The following is an 18976-nucleotide window of genomic DNA, read 5'->3' on the forward strand; positions in this document are numbered from 1 at the left end:
TCCTACAATTAAAAAAACCTATATAAAAACCCACTTTCCAAGCACCCACATAGAACCGTGGACAATTGAAAGTTGGTGGTGTGGCTATATTTTGAAACAAATTAGATCAATATGCAACCCAAAAAAATAAAGAAAGAGAAAAAAGTTAATTCTCCTTGCTTCAAGAAACAAGCAACCAAGACACAGCCGAATAAAAAGGCACACATGCTTATATTGTATCAACTTAAATTAGGGGTAGACGATTTTTCACTAGATGTAAACAGAATTCTGATCTCCCCTCAAAATCCAATCCCTACTTCAATTCAGCATGTTACATTCCAAATAAACACGATGGCAACATACAATTTCTGGTTTGGCACTTTGTTATTGTATTGTACAAAAACATTTTAGATCTACCCTCGAAACGTTGGCTCGATGTGGATTCGTGTAGGGCCTCTAGCATCTCTCAAAATTCTAGGAAATTTGATGATAATACATCTTTATTTTCTATGCATGATCCTCATTGACATGATTTGGAATCTCCCCCTGGCTGTCCAAAGGCATGTACTGCGCCATTATAGCTCTGATCTCTGAATCCATGTACGACTGCAAAACAGGAAAGAAAATATAAATCCCAGTTCACAATTCACATGATTTTCTGATTCATGCTCAACTTCTCAACATCCACAGTGAAATCCACAAGAAAAAATTGTGGTCAACTAAGATAAAGATTTCAGATCTGTTCAGAAATTAGCCTTTTACAACTTTTTTGATGGTTGGATACATCTTCTACTCTGCGGCCAGGGTAGCACCTTCTTTTTAAAGTTTCCGAGGAATATAATTCTTTTGAGGAAAAAAAAAAAGGTCTGAAAGAAGGGGAAAAAATGATTCTGCAACTAAAGGCCAATTGGCATACCTAGACAAGAAAAGAAAAAAATGAAAACCATAGGCCCATTTTTTGGATGTTTGGACCGGGGGATGGACTGCATAAAATCTGGCTTAGGTTATTATGTTGATTACCCAAGTTCAAACCAAATGTTGTCTTTACATGAGCTGAATACTAAGGCCCAAATTTCAAATGTTTTAGCCAACCCATCAACATATCGTCACTACTTGACCAAAGTCACAGATAATTGTTTTAAAATAAATGCTTCCACTGACTGTCAAGTGTGTAGATGACATTAGAGACTAAAAACTAGTGAATTTCCTAGAATTACACAGGTAGAAGCTTGCTTATGATGATTACTACATTAGCTATTTTCAGATTAACAGTTTGATCAGATTAGAAATTATATGTACTTAAATTTCCATAAAGATAAGAGAATATATTCTTCAACAATGTCATTTATTTGGCCAAAAGAACCCTACTCCTTTAACATTGCATCCAAGTACGCCCTAGTAATTTATTTTTACTTTATTTTACTTATTTTATTTTGTTTTACTCTTTCCACCCTAACACAACTACGACTACGAGACATAGCATGAGAGGCCGTGTACCACCAGGTCCATAAGGCCTGATAAAGGCTACTAAGGGCAAGATTCAGTGTACCCACACAAATTTGAAGGCTCGAAACCTAGCTACAACAAAAAATTTAGTCTGCAGAAATCCATTGCACCAAACTTACCCTCAGCCTATATTTGTACACCGTGTATGCTCCACCAGCGGCTACAGCCAAACCTATCAAAATCACCCAAACAGCTGCCCATGAAGATCTCACTTCGGTTGCCCTCTTACCTGTAGATAATCATTTGGAGGACGTCAAAACAAGAGAGACTACTTATGCATACACACATAAATGGAGCTACAAAACTTGGGTTGTGAGGAACTCACTTATGCAAGTATCATGGTCCCTGATATACAGGAGGTCTCCACTGCAAGTGCAATCATAGCTACCCCAGGTGTCCTTGCAGCTACATTCAGAGCACTGGCAGGCTTTCTTCTCTTTGCATTCATCAACATCTGAGAAGCAAGAATAAGCAACATAAAAAACAGATACGGCAGATCAAGAATTTATCCAAGCAGTTGAGACTTGGGAGTTATAATTTGTTGGTTGAGCTAAAGCTGAGTTGTATGTCAAATTAAGAATTGCTAACAGGCATAAAGCTTGTTCCACTATCTTATTGAGCTTTAGTTTAAAGCCGCCTATTTAGCTGAACATCAGTTTCGTCTAATCAAAAAAACTAACATAAAAAAAATCACAACCACCGTCAACACTTCCACAATCAGGTTTCTTTAACTTGCATGCCGATTCATACTATTTCTATAACTCAAAGCTAATCCCACATTGATCTGAAATATGCAAACAAGTCAAAATTTAGTTTAGAATAGTCACTTATCTTCTAAATAAGGTCTCCATTTATTTATTGTTTTACATATCAATTATAAGCTATGAAATTAATTTGTAACAATAATATTTCTTTACATATAATATTAATGGTTATGATATATTATATGATGTAGCAGAAAATTATAAAAATTATTTTTTAAATTTATATTTTTAATCCAATGAATTGCATAGTTCAATACTAGTATATATACTTGTATGTTTTTAAAAAAGCATTTCTATTCATGAGATCATTAGTCGTTGTAAATCATTTAATTCAATTGAAATTATTAAGGTGTCGCATGATAACGTTTCTTATTTTCTGTTTACAAAAAACAGAAAACAAGTAAAAAAACAAAAATCTTGTCTGGCATTCACAGAAGTTTCAAAAACTAAAATAAAGAAACATGTTTGGTGAGTTGCCAGAAGTGATGGCCAGTGGTGGAGGTTGGCCAAAGGTCATGGACAGTGACTGGCCGATCACTGGAGCCCACCAGAAGATGGTCGGAGCTCATTGGAGATCTCCAAGGGGTCGCCAACAGTGGGTAGGTGGTTGGGGGTGGGGGGGGGGAAGAGAGACTGAAAATTTGTTTTGAAAACATATTTTTTTCATTTCCAGAAATTTTAAAAATTTTGAAATCAATTTCATCTTTTTTAAAACAAAAACAATATACCAAAAAATTTTTTTGTTTCTAGTTCCCCCCCCCCCCCCCCCCAAAAAAAAAAAAAAAAAAAAAAAACGAAAACAAAAAACAAAATGCATTTTAATGAGGGTATTTTTGTCTGAAGAATGTTTTACACTTACATTAGTAAAAAAATGAAAACAAAAAACAAAATGCATTTTAATGAGGGTATTTTTGTCTGAAGAATGTTTTACACTTACATTAGTAGTAGTATAGATTAAAGTATAAGTCCTCACTATGAGGCCCTTGTGATGTCCAAATTTCTAGATATATAAATAGATGGAGGTAAAAGTTTGGATTGGATGCAAGGGGATCGAACAATCATAACCTAAAGTCTCACAGACTTCATCTATGGATTTCCCTAGTTTCCCCAAATCCAACAAAGAACTACATATGAAACCAGTCATGGTAATGGAAGTTCCAAATTCAGCAATATCATTTTCCTGAAATAACCCAACCAACATTACAAGATGATTGTGCAAGCTCTCTCTCACCTTCACAACTTTTGACACCATCGCCTTTGAAGCCTGGAGGGCACACGCATTTACTGTCCCCGATATCCTGTTGACCACAAAATTTGGAATCATCTTAACATATATGCTTACAAAAAAAAATAAAATAAAATAAAAGTATGAAACTGTGAAATGATAGCCAACCAAACAAGCAGAGTAGGTGTGTCCATCTCGGGTTTCAAGCCAACAACCTCCATTATTGATCTTGCAACGCCCGATTCCGCTTGCTGTAAATGGAAATGACACATGGCTATGGCATAACTATTACATGTTTAAAATGAAGAAATTTGAATCTGAATAAAATGGCCTCAGATATTCCAGAATCTTCTGATCATTTTTCGCCATGTATGCTTACAGTTGAAGGTCCCAAAAATTTGCATGCAAACCATATAATATGGGTTCTTTGAAAAGATCCATTACCTATAAATATTAAACTTGTTTTCAATGTATAGATATATTGTTCAGCAACAAAAGGAAGATATATTAACAACCCATATTATATGGACAAGTGTCTGTTAAAAAGAAAAAACGAAAAAATTCTGCATTAAATTGTTTATTCAACTAATGAAAGAGGCATGACATATGCATCATAAGAACCCATATTGAACACTGGAAGGTTCCAATGTCCTGAGGAAACATACACACAACCTTCATGGATGTTATGCATTAATACATAATATATTCTATAAATAGTTAGAACACAGTCGACCTGATACAAAAGGGCCTGACAATGTAAATTAAGCTCTTGTCTCGTGCCTCTTTCACATGCTATTACCGCTGGCATGTGAAACGACTGATTGACAAACAAATTGACCTGAACTTTTTTTGATCAGTAAAACAAATTGAAAACATACAAGTACACACTAACAAACATAAATGGGAGGAAAAACTTGCAATGAACCTTATCCTGAAACCTTCTCAAAACCAAAGCTACCATAATATGTTAGAACACTAATTGCCCACAAAAGCTTAAGCTATTTATTAGGAATGGACCCAAAATGTAAATCAAATTCTCAGGGAGGTCTCTCCCCTCTATCTATACTGATAAACAAGCAAGATAACAATTTTACCCTTTTGACTTACTATTTTTTGACATGAATTTTAGTAGTCACTGAAAGAGTACTTAAAAAGATTGGTTTGTTTTCAAACTACGAAAGAGATCAAGCTTAATCTTTACCTTGACAGTTGCTGTAACCATCTCCCTTGAACTGCACACCATCAACCAAGGGGCATTCGCAAACTCTCCCACGAAATGTATCCTGAGTACATAAAATATAACTATTAGTAAATTATAAACAATTAGAGAATGTAAAATCCAATCAGTTATGAGTCATGAAAAGGTACCTTGCAAGCAGTGATGTTGGCTGCTTTATCTTGCCAGCAACCACCATTATTATCCAAGCACTCATTTGTCTCCACATCTGTAATAAAGAAGATATCCACTCAAAAGCTCATCTTGTGAGTGAAAAACACATCATCCATGACAGTTTAATATCATTATTCGGCTCAAAAAAGAAATTAGGAATTTACCACCACTCAAACAAACAGCTGGCTCAGTAGTTTCCTGAAAACCCGCACAAATGGCCTTCAAAACAGCACCTTTCTCCAACTTCCCTGGAATCATGTATTTTAGAAACAGAGGAACAGACTGCTTTTCTAATCAAAGAGATACAAGTACAAGGATGGACCTCGGTATTGTCGATTATTGACAACAAGGGTAGGCAATATTGTTACATCACCTCGTGATCCCTTTCCAACCTACAGAAAAATATACTTGTTAAATGGTTACATGATTGAAATAGAATCACCAAATTTCAAGGATTGCTTATTGTACTAAGTTGCTGAGTCACTTTATACACTAAACAAATAACAAATTCATACTTGAGCATCTTGCTCTTCTTTCAGAACAGGATTGTCAGAATCAGCATTTGGGTCACCCATACACTTCTCGATCTTTTTAAGATCAAGCCCTGCGCAGTTGAAACATGAAAATTTTTAAAACAATTCATCAAAGGTCACTGGCATACTTGAGAGTCAGAGGATGCAACAAGTCACCTAGAGATCTGATAACATTGTCAGCACAATCCCTGTTATATTTCTTCTCCTTCATGGGACATCTAATTTGAAAATCAGTCACATAGTCCCACCAGACCCAAGGCTTTTTGGTCTCATTTGCGACTCTAAACACGCAAAGCTGTCTTAAGTTTTCAAGAACCACATCTTTCCCATCGTAACCTGTGCTGAAATCCTGCTCAGGATCAGGTGCACAATATCTTCCATGATTGATACATTGAGACTTGCACTGTTTGCTTATTGTAAAGGCATGAGGACAATACCAAGTTATATAATGGGGTGTAAATTGAGTATAGCCACCTTTCTCAAGAATCTGAGCTGCACCCTTAAAATCTTTCACAAATTCCATCAGCATATCACATTTAAACCCACACTCATCATTGCTGTTGGTCCACAACTCATACTCTACACGATCATCTGGGTGCGGAACAGCTTCTCTCCAATCAAGATTCACATTTACCATTTCCCCAATACTGAGTGCTTTCTTCAATTTTTCACCAAAGCTTTTCTCGATTAGTGCAGATGGTATTGTGATGTTTTCGATATATTTTGCTAAGGAACGATCCTCTTCAGGGGTGTCCATGGTTATCAAGGCTTCCTCCAGATCATCTGCTACAAGCACAGCAGAAGCACCAGCATTTTGGGCATTCCAAACCTTCAAAGCGAAAAAGCATTCTAAAAAACAAATAAGCAGAAAATTCATTAGCAACCTGCCAAATCAAGTTAAGTAACAACCAGATGGAGAGCAAAACAAATCAACCACAAAATTCAGAAACTTATTATAAGCACATGGAGTTCCAGCATGCTGTTCGCACTTTCATACCCCATAACATAAAGCTATGCACTTTACTAGGCAAAGTAACCGCACAATCCCAGTAGTTAACCAAGTCCCAATTCTTAGCCCAACGGGTATCCCCTCAATCAACCAAATAATCCAATCAACCCTCAAACATAAAGAACAAAATCACCAAAACCAACCAAAGATTACAAAAGGTACCCCTTTCACAAACAACAAATTAAACCCTCCAACATAACTAAAATCAGCACAAAACAGCTAAACTAACCAAATTGGGGAAAACAAAGGGCAACCCAAATCCCAAAATCAACCAAATACACTTCAAGATTCAATTGAAAAGGCAAAGAACAGCTAAAATCAATAAAAACAACCAAAAGGGTACTTAAAAAACTAACAAATCAGCATCATAGAGCAACAAAAAGCTCGAATTACTCAAAAATACAAAAAGGGTACCTCCACGATCGATCAAAACAAAAGTGGGCAAAGAACCAGGCTTGGACTTAAAGGAAATCCCAAATTCGTCAAAACCCTTACAACCTTTTCGGTTGTCCTTGGGGTACAACACTGTCCCAGCCATGCTACCTCCATACTGAGGAATCCCGAAGTTGCCAATGGCGCTATCGTGAGTTCCTTTGATGCTGTCCGGTGATGTAACCGTCAAGCTGTTCTTCTCCACCACAAACCGAGCTATTGCAGATGGGTAATACAGATTGAGCAAAACAAAACCCAGAAACAGAACAAGTAACGGTGGTGATGCAACCCCCATTTTTTCTTCAGTACTTGCAGAGAAGAAAGAGAGAGAAAAGTATCGAAGCTATTGTTCAAGAAGATTTGATTTGTTTTTTTTTGACCTTTCGGGTACAGTGAAATTTATTTATATGCGATTGTGAAGCGTTTGTGTGAAATTAATAGTATAGCATAGTCATATCTATCTCTGTCAAAGACTTTTTTTTTTTTTTTCCTGCTGTATATCTGTCAAAGACATTGAAAGCAGTGTTTTTAGAAGTATTATACGAACAATCACGTATCTAAATCTAATCTAATCTAATCCAATGTCCAAATTAGTAAGTAAAAGATTATAAAATTTAGGTTAAATAATATGGAAAAAGCGTTGCTTTCAGGAAAAAAATAATGTTAGGTTAAATTATATGAAAAAAAAGTGTTGCTTTTAGAAAAAAAATAATGTTAGAATTCTTAAATATTTTATTAAATATCTGAGTATAAGATTTATATAAAATTTATATAATTTGAATTCTAACATAATGTAATTTAGATAAAATGGGTTCATTTGGAAAGTTGTTATTTTAGTAGGCTATTTTAGTTTTTGACTATTTAGTAGGTTAAAATTTTTGTATTTTGAAAGATGATTAATTTTTTTGTGGTTGGATGTGATGTTTATGAGAAAAAAAGTGAAATGATTATAGGTTTGATGTGATATTTTGTCTTATTAGTTATTTTAGTCTATTTTATTTTTTTGTAAATTTTAGCTTAAACTAGGCTATTTTTTTTCTTGCCAAACACCCATTTAATAAAATAGATGTGAGATATTTAATAAAATATTTAAAATTTTTAATATTTTTCTTCGGAAAATTGTTTGGTATTGCATCTGTAAGTCCACAACCCAACCAATGTCGGTCAAATTTGAGGTCATTCACACGACCCTTTCTTTTTTTTTTTTTCTTTTTTTTTTTCAGGACACGGCTGTCTTCAGTCGGCTGGTGGATGTTATTTAAAAATTAAAAAAAAATAAATTATAAATATAATTTTTTTGTCAACATTTTTTATTTAACAAAATTAATAAAAAAATTTAAAATTATTAACTGTTTTGATATACAATAATATATTTTTTATTTTATTAAAATTTGATAGTTCATTAATAAAAAGAGTCATTTGTTACTCGATTAGAAATTTAAAAGGGTATAACGTAATTTCTAGAATTAAAAAAAAAATTGAATTTTAATCAAATCTTAAAGTGTGTATTTATAGTTTATCTAAAAAAGAGTTAATTTTATAAGATAAACATAATTAAATGTGTTTTGTAAAAATAGATATTTAATTTTTTTTAGACACAAATGTAAAAAATTAAATAGACTACAATTATTTTATTGCCATATTTTTTTTATAAATGATATATAAATTTTTTAAATAAATGAACATTTTGGAATTATTGACAAATCCCATTAGAAATTGGTTTTTTTTTTTAATAAATTACAAATACATTCTTGAGATTTGATTAAAATACAAATCACCTCCTATGATTTTAGAAATTACATTCTACCTCTTGAGATTTTTAATTTCATAATAAATCGCTATTTTTATTAATAAATCATCAAGTCAATTAACAGCCTTTAAACAAACTTAAAAATGTATGTTTTTAATTTGTCCTTTTTTTTTTTTTTCAAGATCTCCCAAAGATCCAACCCAGTAGCAATGGGCCGTGGATCCGAGAACAATTGAATCGGCCTTCTGGTAAACAAGTGGGCCTAACTAATAAATTAAGGGAAAATTACCATGTAGTCCTATGTAGGGGATCTATTTCCCTTCTAATCCCAATTTATTTTTAATAGTTTAATAGGTCCACAGTTTTTTTAGTTTTATACCCAGAGGTCCCGTTTTTTATTTTCGTATTTTTAAATGACTGTGTTACCCTTTGTTTTGAGATCTATATGTACGTGAGAAATCAAATTTTTGCTTCGTTGAAAAAAAGGAAATCAAATCTTCGTCTCCGCGATCTCGATTTCTCTTCGTTGTGGCGATCTCATTGTGCTGTGTGGTCGATCTCATTGTGCTGTGAGGTGGATCTGGTTGTGCGATTTGAATCTGTGTGTACAGGCGATATCTTCGTACGTTGTCTCTCTCTCTCTCTCTCTCTGGTGATAGATATATGTATGTGTATGTATGTATCTGTCGATACATAGATATACATATATATGTATATATATATATATGTCTGTGTGTGTATGTGGTTTGTATTTTGTCGACATATATGTATGTATATATATATAAGCAAATTTGCGTGATATGTGGTTTGTGTTTGGCGAATTTTGTTTGTTTGATTTTGATTTTGTTGATTTTTGTTTGTCATATAGTGTAATGTGTTTTGAAGTTGTATTTTGGATTTGTGAATTCTGGTGTTTTGATATTGATATGTCGTAAGTGTATAATTTTGCAGTTTTGGAATTGTAAATTGTGTACTGTTGTTATTGATATGTTGTAACTGCATAATTTTGCAGTTTGGAATCTGTGAACAATTGTTTGTTGGTTTCTGATTTTGTAGTATGGAGCGGTGTTTCATGTTAATGTGCAAATACAGTAATTGTTGTGCTGCTATTAAGATTAGTGACGGATGTAGTTATGATGAAGTTGTTGAGAAAATATGTGCGAAGTTCAAGGAGTTGAGTGTTGGTAACTTTTGTTTGTTTTTCTCTGTTCCTGGATATTCTAATTGTATTGTTGAATGTGATGATGATTTGGGGAATATGCTGTCAATGGTAGGTGGTAGTGGTTGTCATGTTGTTGATGTTATTGTGGGGGATAAGAGAGTTGTGGAGGTTGATGATGGTAATTCTTGTAGGATTGATTCTGTAACTTGTGAGAGTTCTTTTGTGAATGATTGTGATGATGTTGGTGGTTTGTTGCGTAGTTTTTATCCAGAACCAGAGAGAGTTTTGTTGTCTGCTAGTTGGAAGGGGATTATACATAGTGTTGGTCAAGAATTTGAAGGCGGAGTGTCGGGGTTCCGCATTGCATTGGCTAAGTATGCGGTTCAGTGTGGTTTTGCAGTGAATTATTTGAAGAATGATGCAACAAGAGTAATCGCTGAATGTATGATGAAGTCGTCTACGGGTTGTAAATGGTTTGTGCATGGAAGGGTGTTGATGGATTCTGGTGTTTTTTTTATAATGAAGTTGGATAATGTGCATACTTGTGGGGTTGTTGCTCGTAGATCTTGTAGCAAAATGGTTGGTTCTAGACTTGTGTCTGATATTGTGCAAAATGATATTAGTGATAATCCGTTGACTCGTCTTATTGAAGTTAAAAAAAAGTTGAAGAAGCAATATGGTATAGATGTTTCTTATCGGGTTGCATGGTTAGGAGTTGATAAGGCAAGAGGTGGGTTATTTGGTGATTTTGCAACTTCTTTTGACCAGCTTCGATGGTACCTTGAGACGGCTATGAGAACGAATCCGGGAAGTGTGTTTGAATTAGATGTGGATGAAAGTAGTGGGTGTTTTCGGAGGTTGTTTGTGGCATTTCATGGATGTTTGTATGGCTTTCAATTTTGTCGTCCGTTGTTGTTTGTTGATGGTACATTTTTGAAGGGGCGTTACAAGGGGCATTTGCTTGCAGCAACATCAAAGGATGGTAATCAAGGTATGTATTTATTTGCAGTTAGTATTGGTTTAGTTTGTCAGTGTGTTATTGTATTGTGAGTCTGCTAATTTTTGCAGTTTCATGTGGGTTTGTTTGCAGGTTTGTTTCCTTTGGCTTTTGCGATTGTTGACGCTGAAAATCAAGATAATTGGATGTGGTTCTTAAGTCAGTTGTTGAAGGCTGTTGGTTCAGGCCGGAGATTGACTTTTGTGTCGGACCGTCAACATGGATTGCTAGACGCTCTTTCAGTGGTTTTCCCCAATGCACATCATGCTTATTGCTTGAATCATTTGAAGAGAAATTTGATTGACAAATTGGTGGGACTTCTTACTAACTATAAGCTGTGTTTGATGAAAATATTAGTTAAATGTGCTTATGCGCCAACGGTTGCTTCTTTCCAACATTATATGGAGAAATTGAGGCGTATTGCTGGGAATGGTAGAGTTGATAGTATGTTGGATGGTTTGCAAAATGATAAGTGGGCCAATGCATTTTTTAGAGGGAAACGATATGGTGAGATGTCATCTAATGCTGCCGAGTCTTATAATAATTGGATTGGTGGGGCCCGTGAGTTGCCTATTACTTGTATGGTTGATATGATTAGGGTTCAAATCATGACTCAATTGTCGAATAGAAGAGCTGAATCTAGAAGATGGACTACGAAATTGTGTCCAGTTATGGAAAAGAAGTTGGTGGACTCTTTGGAGCTAGCTAAGTCTTGGGATGTGATTGTTGCTAGTGATACTGTGCTTGAGGTTCATTCTTCTATTTCTTTTTATGTTGATATTGGTAGACAAACTTGTTCTTGCCATGAATGGCAATTGAATGGTTTTCCTTGTTGTCATGCTGTGCATGCTTTGCGTAGTAGTGGTAGAGATGTGTATGGTTTCATTGATCCTTTTTTTCATGTAGATTGTTTTAGAGAGTCATACAAGGAATCTGTTTATCCAGTGCCTTCAAGTGAGAGATTTGACTTTGATGGTGCCAGTAGTTCGGTTATCAAACCTCCTATAACGAAGAAGCAGCCCGGGCGGAACAAGAAGAAGAGGATACCTTCAAGGGGTGAGAATGTGAAGCAAATCAAGTGTGGGAGATGCTTGAAATATGGGAATCACAATAAGAAGACGTGCAAGGCTGCTATTTGAGGCCGCAATCTATTCTTTTAGATTTGTATTTGAATTTGAGGAATTATGATAATAAAAAATGTGATACTTGGTATTATGGAAGTAATGAATAAAGTTGGTTGAATTGTTTTTTGTTTGTTGATGTGTTTTTTACTTATTGAAGTTGTTTTCGAATAGTCTGGTTTTGTTTTTTATTTTTATGGAATGCAGAGAAGGTTGTTGAAAATTTCTTATTGAAACAGTATAATATGGAAAGGCAGTTCATATTTCATAGTGATAAAACTGTATAATTTTGCAGTTTTAAGAATTATTTAGAAACAACCTGATGAAACCGCATAATTTTGCAGTTTTAAAAATTATTAGAAACAAGCTGATGAAACTGAAAAATTTTGCAGTTTGAAGAATTATTAGAATCAACCTTTACTGTATGAAAATATATGCAACCACAAACAGGTAGACAAACAATCAAAAGAAGAACCACAATAATAATAATAATAAGAAGAAGAGCAACAACAACATCAATCATTTTCACCATAACCATGATAACCAGAAAAAGATCATTCCCAAAAGTATATAAAGTACTTGTCACATGTTAAAAAAGAAAAATAAAAAAAAATAAAAAAAGGTTCAAAGATATGTTCCCTTGAATATTTGTATTGTTAAGAAGTTTGTTCATTGTTTCTATGGTTTGGTATGTTTTGTCAACATTTGGTAGTGCTCGAGTTTCCAAGATTGGTTCTCATCATTGAGGAATTGATTGATGATTTGTGCTCGAAATTTGACCCACTCAGTTGGACGAAGTTTTTTCTGCACAGGTTGCCAGTTGAGATATTGGTTGATAACATTGCAGACGGCAATTGCACAATCATTCCTGCAATGTTTGAGATGAAGTTAATTAGTTAGGTGAAACTGCAAAAATTAGCATATTGGAAGATTAGTTTATGGATTTTGTATCTTACGAGTGTGGGGTTTGTTGTGGGCATTCCTCAATTGATGCAATTTCTGTCTCGCACTCTTGAGATGAAAACATGTTTCCCTGTTTGCTGAGTAATGCTTTATTCCATCTCAGTTGATGTTGTTGCTACAAAATAGTTAGTGGGTGTTTTTGTTAGTTATAGTGATGAGTTGAGATGTTTGTAAAGGGATGGAACTAAGTATGAAATTTTATTTTAACTTACAATTTGCTTTGCAATTTCAAAGTGCTTGTTATGGCAATCTTTTGCTGGTCTCAACGAGTCATAGTGTCTCCATATTCCATCAGCATTGTCAAAGACCACAATTGTCCAATGGTTGTCGTGGTTGATTGGGAAATGGATATATCTGTTTTTCATTACTTCTGGAAAATGGCTGTCCATCAGTTTTTCTCTCAGTGCTTGATCTTGGTTTTGTAGTGGAGTCTGTAAGTCATATATATGTTTGAAATATGTCATAAAACTATGTAGTAATACATGTTGATAAAGTAGAAAATTTTGCAGTTGTAAGGTATGTTAAGTTTTGCTTACATTGATGAGTGTTGAGAAAACGTAAGATCTTCCTGCGTATGGATTGCTTGCAAAGACTAGATCGTTTTTCTCAAATTCTTCAATGGTTGGTTGGAGTGCCAATTGCTTTTCTGAGAAGGCATCAATGACCTGAAACATGTTATATATGAGAATGTGTTAGGTTTGTGGAATGGGTTATTGAATATGTACAGAAACTGTAAAATTGTGCAGTTGGAGACCTACATTCCCATATAAGGGTTCCCTGTTGGTCAATCTGCATATATCTGAAAAGTATACGCAGTTTTCATCTTCGCTGCCAGACCAGACACAAGCAGTTGATTGTGTGTTGTTGATGAGTTGAATTTGGTCTTGGTTTTTTTTGGATAGGCTATGCCAAACCTTGTTTGTTTTGCGGCATGAAATGGTGAGTGGCTTGTTTGGGATTGATTCTTCCTGGAAATCATCATCACTTTCCAATACTTGAAGATTTGTCTTCTTTTGATTGGCATGCTCTTTTGGGTTTGTTTCAGCAGCAACTGGTTTCTCTTGGCCAATATGTTCTTGCATCTTTTCTTTCTGCTGTTGTTTTGCTTCATGAGCACCCTGTTTTTTGTTGTCATTCTTCTTCTGTTTTTCTTCATTGGTACCCTGTGTTGGTTTGGGTACATCAGCAGCAGTTTGTGTCTTGTTTGTTGTATCTTCTTTGGGTTTGGTCATTGGTTGGTATTCAAAATCTGGGTCATGTGCTTGTTTTCTTGATTTTTGTTTGATTCTCTTGACCATGGATCTTTGTTGGGGACTGCCAGTTTTTTTGGTGGACATTTCCTTCAATTGATCTTCTTTTTTATGCAATTCAGCCATGAATTTTTGTTCCATTTCTTGCATTTGTGCTCTCAGGGCTGATATGAGCTTGTCCTTGTCGTCCTCTTTGGTTGGTGTTTGTGGTTGGTCATGACCTATAAAAATGTTGGATTGTGTTTTGGTTAGTTTAATGAAATTTTGCAGTATGATTTAGTATTAGACAATAGTTTACCTTGTGCATGAAGTATGTCAGATTTCTCTTGCAGTTCTTCTTGTTGGTTTGTCAGTTCTTGTTCATTGACTTCTTCGTGTTGGTTTGTTTGTTGTTCTTCTTGTTCTTGTTGTTGGTCTTCTTCTTGATCAAGGTGTTCTTCTTCTTCTTCTTCTTCTTCTTCTTCTTCTTCTTCAGTTTCAGTTTCTTCTTCTTCTTCTTCTTCAGTTTCTTCTTCATCAGTTTTTTCTTCATCAGTCACTTGATTTTTTTCATCATCACTCTTTTCTTCTTGTTCATCACTTTGTGGTTCTTGTTGTGGTTTTTGCTTTCTTTTCTTTTTTTTTTGTTGTGCTTCTTTTTCTGATTGTGATTCTGATTCTGAATGATGTTCTTCTTCGAGAAAATCATCCTCATCACTGTCTAGAAGTGTTCTTTTTTTTGTTGCTTTTGTTTTCTTTTTTTGCTTATTGTCCTTTTTGTGGTCTTGTTTCTTTGCTGAAGAGTCTGTTGATGTGCTTTGATTGATATGCAATAACTGTATTTCTTGTTCAGTTGGGGTTAAAGCACTTTGGTTAACCTGCATTGGAACAATGTGGTATATATCAGTAATACTGTAAATTTGGTCAGTTTCATAAGATGAGTTGTACTGTGAGTAATGTGGGTTAAGTGTCGAAATATGTTTTTTGAAACTGAAAAATGTTACAGTTTCATAACATGAGTGATGTTAAAGAAGTGTGTGCTTTGAAACTGAAAATTTTCACAGTTTCATAATGTGATTTGTACTACAATGAATATGAAAGGAGTGTTGAATAGATTTGTGCTAGGATAGTATAGAAGAGTTTGAATACCTTTTCAAAGTGAGCGAGGCTGATGTGTTTCCATTTGGAGTACATTTTGCCAAGGTTCCATTTCATAAACCTTGGGAAGCCTTCTTTGTTGGATGGTCGGAGGAGTTTACTGTGCTCACAGTACCAGTACTGTAAAAAAAAAAAAAAAAAAGTTGAAATATGTTAGATAGTTAGAAATAGGTGAATGTCTGATATTTTTGTGGGAAGTAGTTGAGTAATGTGTTTACCAAGAGTAACATGACGCATCCAGTGACATGCCTTGGGTTGTTGTTTGCATTTGCTATTGAATTCATCAGTGTGTCTTTTATTGCCTCAACCCAATTGTACTTCTTGATGTTGTTGAGGTTGTCAACATAGTTGAGGAAACTCCAACTGAGTGTATGGCCTGTTGTGGGCATGAGAAGTTTCAAGCACAAGTAAAGGGTGATTACCCTTGCAAGATCTTGACAATCATTGGTTGATTTTCCTTTTTTTGTTTGTTGAAACATTTTGGTCAAAGACTTGCCATCCAATCTCTTGATTGATTTGCATCTTCGTTTGTAAAATGGAAGCTCAAAATCCTTTGGTCTTGCATAGGATTTGGTGGTGATGCTGTCTTCTCCACAGTCGATACCAAAAATGAGCTTGACATCACTGGTTCTGAGTTTCATTTCCTTTTTGCCAAGTACAAATGATCTTTTTCTTTTGTTGTAGAGTGTTGTCATTTCTGCTACAATGGAAATGTAGCATCTGCACCAAGAGGCCTTCAGTTGTGTTGAGGAGAGAGCATTTATAAGGGGCCAAAAAGGGGTTTTTTGCAGCTCTGTCTGTTGGGCTTTTGTGAATTTGACCCCCTTCAACAGTTTGATTACCGTTCCGATGTTGGAACGATAATTAAATTGTTGGACTCTCTTTGCAGGGACTGCTGGTTTTTTTTCTTTTGATGCCTTGGTTGTTGTTTTGGGAGTTGATTGGCTTTCTTGGAGCTTTCTTTTTTTGGTTGGAGGAGCTTCTTGGTTTTTTGTTGGCTTTCTTTTGTTTGTTTTTGTTGTGGTTGGAGGTGTGGTTGGTGTTTGTTGGGTGGGTGGGGTCTGTGGTGTAGTTCTTGGGCTTTTTCTTGTAGGTGGTGTGGTTGTTTTGTGGGTTTTTTGGTGGGGTCTGTTGGATTTGGTTGTTTTTGGGTGTGGTGGTGGCATTTGAGTGGATACAGGAGAGGGACTTTCAAAAGGGGAGATGGTTAAATCCCTGATTGGATTTGTGGGCATACGGGTTTGTTTCTTCCAATATCTTCCAACAGCTATTTCTGAAAAAATGAAAGTGACAACAGGGTATGAGTAATATAGTGACAAAACTGTATAATTTTGAAGTTTTATATGCAGTTTAATATGAAGTTATATGTATTTTGTTCGTAAGAGTTACGAAACTGTATAATTTGACAGTTTGATTTGCACTTTATAATAAGTTAGCTATTTGTTTTGAGTAGTGGTTAAACTGTGTAATTTTGCAGTTTCATTTGCATTTTGAATAAATTTAGATATGTTGCTTGTATAGTGATGAAATGAAACACTATGATGTTGCAGTTTTTATAAGGAAACAGTATGAACAATAGGAACAGCCCATTGTATTTTGTAAAAAGCAACAATAACAACAAGAAGATTAAAAATTCAAAAATAAGAATAAGAGAAGCCAATATTGAACAACAAGAATAAGAATAAGGTGTTGAATGTGTAAAAACAGGGATTTATGTGCAAAAACAGTGTTTAGAATGTTGAAAAACAGGGGACTATATATATATTAAAAGAGGGTTTATACATTTGGAAGTATGTAAAATGTGTATATAAGAAATATTAAAGAATGATGTACAAATGTGAAAAATAATGAATAGGTGAAGAGAGATGTTACTTTTTTTCCCCATTTTTGTGAATCGGAAGTCAGGAACTATGAAATCTCTTCAGAGTGGTGATGGTTCTTCGTGTTGTTGAGAGTCGCCGATTGGAGAATATGAACGGCTTGGTGTTGTGTTGAAGTTGAACGGTTTGGTTTTGTCGTTAGGGTAGGGTTTCAGAGAGAATGGAGTCGAACGGAGGAGAGATGGAGGATTGAGAATGCGATTTCGAGCGGCGGAGATGTAACAGTGTACTGATCAGACTGAGATGATTGTGGGTGATGAAGATGAACGGTTACGTTTTCTGGTTAGAGTTAGGGTTTCAGAGGGGATGGAGTTGAACGGAAGAGAGATGGAGGACTGAGGAGTCGATTTCGAGCGGCGGAGACGTGACAGTGTAGTGATCGGACTGAGATGATGGGGACGTGGGAGATGGTTGCGCGCGTGTAAATTGGATGATATATTGTGGGTATTTTCGTCTTATTGTTAATTTGAGGACTTAATGGAGTATTAAATTTGTTTTGGGTCTAAATGGGGTATGATATGTTGGGCTTGGACCTTTGGGTCAGTCTCCCAAAAAATAATAATAATTTAATAAATCCAGTTCCCCACATATGTATACGATATGACAAATGTTAGGTGAAATATGATTTCTAAACTCACCCCTGATAATATAGAAACTCTTAGACCTTAGGTAGTGGAGATAAATTTAACAATTATGTTTTAAAAATCGTAGCTTTTTTATCACAATAAGTCGAAACTATTATATGAATTTATGAGTTGTTTAGGATGTCTTAAATAAGTGTACTTTTTATCTTTTTAAACTAAAAAGTTGAGAACAAAATATGGATATTTAGGTTAACTTTTTGATTTTTTATGAAAAAATATGTATTAAAAATTTGTATAAAGAAGTGTGTAGGAGAAGATTGTGTAGAAAGTCATACGGTGCTGGCAGTGGAGTGGGTTGTGGAGTAGATGAGAAATTATTGTCTTCTTCTCGGGCTTTGATTGGATGGTGTTGTTTGGCACATGGGGGCCCACCACGGGTTCCATTTTTCTAATCAGAACCGTTCAATGTGTAGAAATCATCGAGTACTATATGTTTGTAAAGAATCACGTTGATTGGATATCGATAGCTATTTGATCGTGTTAGTTTTTTTTATTAACTGTTAACTATAACACCATCTATTTTTATACCCGATAGACGTGATTTTTTACAGGCATATAATACTAGACGAGTTCTATATATTGAACGGTTCAGATTATCAAAACGAGACCCATGGTGGGCCTCCACGGGCCGAACTTTATCATCCAATTTAGTTTGGGGCACACATGGAAATTTTTTTTCCTTCATTTCACAGAGTAGTTCATCACGTCAGTGGCCGAAAAGTTGATTTGAATGAATATTTGTATATTATTTTTTTAATATATTTTTTTGTGAATAGTAATAATTTTTTAACTTTTTTGATAACTTTTTGACTTTTTAGAAGATTGCCAAACCAGCCCTTAAACTTGAGATCTCATTTTATTAATATTTAAGTGTCCCCTTATAACCACTTAAGTCTTGTGGGGAAATATTTTCTGAGTCCCAACACGTGGCCAAGGTGACGCCGACGTGTCAGCCGAGGTGCCACGTGTCTAGGTCATGACGCCGAGAAGATCTCGGCAAGGCCGAGGTTATCTCCAAAGATATTGGAATCCGAGATAAGCAGATAAGGGACGAGAGTCCAAGAATAAGGAAAGACTTTAGCATGGATAAGGATAACACTCTTAGGGAGTTTATCTTTATCTCTTGGAAAGTCCAGGATAAGCACAGAGCAAGAGTCCATTGAAGTTAGGCTTCTAGTGGGACAGAGATTGAGTTAATTATAAAAGAGAGGCACCCTCAATGGGTCGAAGGTAC

General features: G+C 35.1%; 3 protein-coding genes across 3 annotated transcripts; 1 reads left to right on the forward strand and 2 right to left on the reverse strand.

Moving 5' to 3' along the window:
- Window positions 1-191: 191 nt before the first annotated feature.
- Window positions 192-7408, reverse strand: LOC114320904 (vacuolar-sorting receptor 3). The gene is made up of 12 exons (XM_028267995.2): window positions 6821-7408; window positions 5554-6246; window positions 5380-5468; window positions 5187-5256; window positions 5029-5112; window positions 4843-4919; window positions 4676-4757; window positions 3643-3725; window positions 3481-3547; window positions 1811-1939; window positions 1605-1714; window positions 192-585 (listed from the first exon to the last, which is right to left on the reverse strand). Exons 1-12 carry the CDS (start codon window positions 7131-7133, stop codon window positions 487-489), a joined length of 1896 nt encoding a protein of 631 aa, XP_028123796.2. The 5' UTR covers window positions 7134-7408; the 3' UTR covers window positions 192-486.
- A 2785-nt stretch (window positions 7409-10193) lies between these two features.
- LOC114311789 (uncharacterized) lies at window positions 10194-12001 on the forward strand. The gene is made up of 2 exons (XM_082899916.1): window positions 10194-10741; window positions 10841-12001. Exons 1-2 carry the CDS (start codon window positions 10195-10197, stop codon window positions 11884-11886), a joined length of 1593 nt encoding a protein of 530 aa, XP_082756042.1. The 5' UTR covers window position 10194; the 3' UTR covers window positions 11887-12001.
- A 68-nt stretch (window positions 12002-12069) lies between these two features.
- LOC145804787 (uncharacterized) lies at window positions 12070-17175 on the reverse strand. The gene is made up of 8 exons (XM_082899915.1): window positions 15437-17175; window positions 15210-15338; window positions 14380-14938; window positions 13590-14302; window positions 13368-13496; window positions 13044-13262; window positions 12825-12946; window positions 12070-12736 (listed from the first exon to the last, which is right to left on the reverse strand). The coding sequence occupies exons 1-8, from the start codon at window positions 16451-16453 to the stop codon at window positions 12547-12549; spliced, it is 3078 nt and encodes a 1025-aa protein (XP_082756041.1). The 5' UTR covers window positions 16454-17175; the 3' UTR covers window positions 12070-12546.
- Between the last annotated feature and the right edge of the window lie 1801 nt (window positions 17176-18976).

This window comes from Camellia sinensis, chromosome 12 (genome assembly GCF_055761805.1).
Source record: "Camellia sinensis isolate YWXY chromosome 12, ASM5576180v1, whole genome shotgun sequence".
Lineage (NCBI taxonomy): Eukaryota > Viridiplantae > Streptophyta > Magnoliopsida > Ericales > Theaceae > Camellia > Camellia sinensis.

Bases quoted from the DNA above. Each gene is read 5' to 3' on its own strand.
- LOC114320904 (XM_028267995.2), bottom strand. From the start codon at position 7,133: ATGGGGGTTGCATCACCACCGTTACTTGTTCTGTTTCTGGGTTTTGTT. The intron at 3,726-4,675 runs GTAAAGATTAAG...TTCCATTTACAG, and splicing joins TGGTTACAGCAACTGTCAAG to CAAGCGGAATCGGGCGTTGC. The intron at 3,548-3,642 runs GTTGGCTATCAT...TGTGGTCAACAG, and splicing joins ACACCTACTCTGCTTGTTTG to GATATCGGGGACAGTAAATG.
- LOC114311789 (XM_082899916.1), top strand. From the start codon at position 10,195: ATGATGAAGTCGTCTACGGGTTGTAAATGGTTTGTGCATGGAAGGGTG. The intron at 10,742-10,840 runs GTATGTATTTAT...GTTTGTTTGCAG, and splicing joins ATCAAAGGATGGTAATCAAG to GTTTGTTTCCTTTGGCTTTT.
- LOC145804787 (XM_082899915.1), bottom strand. From the start codon at position 16,453: ATGCCCACAAATCCAATCAGGGATTTAACCATCTCCCCTTTTGAAAGT. The intron at 14,303-14,379 runs GTAAACTATTGT...ACATTTTTATAG, and splicing joins TGACATACTTCATGCACAAG to GTCATGACCAACCACAAACA. The intron at 12,947-13,043 runs GTAAGTTAAAAT...ACTATTTTGTAG, and splicing joins TTGAAATTGCAAAGCAAATT to CAACAACATCAACTGAGATG.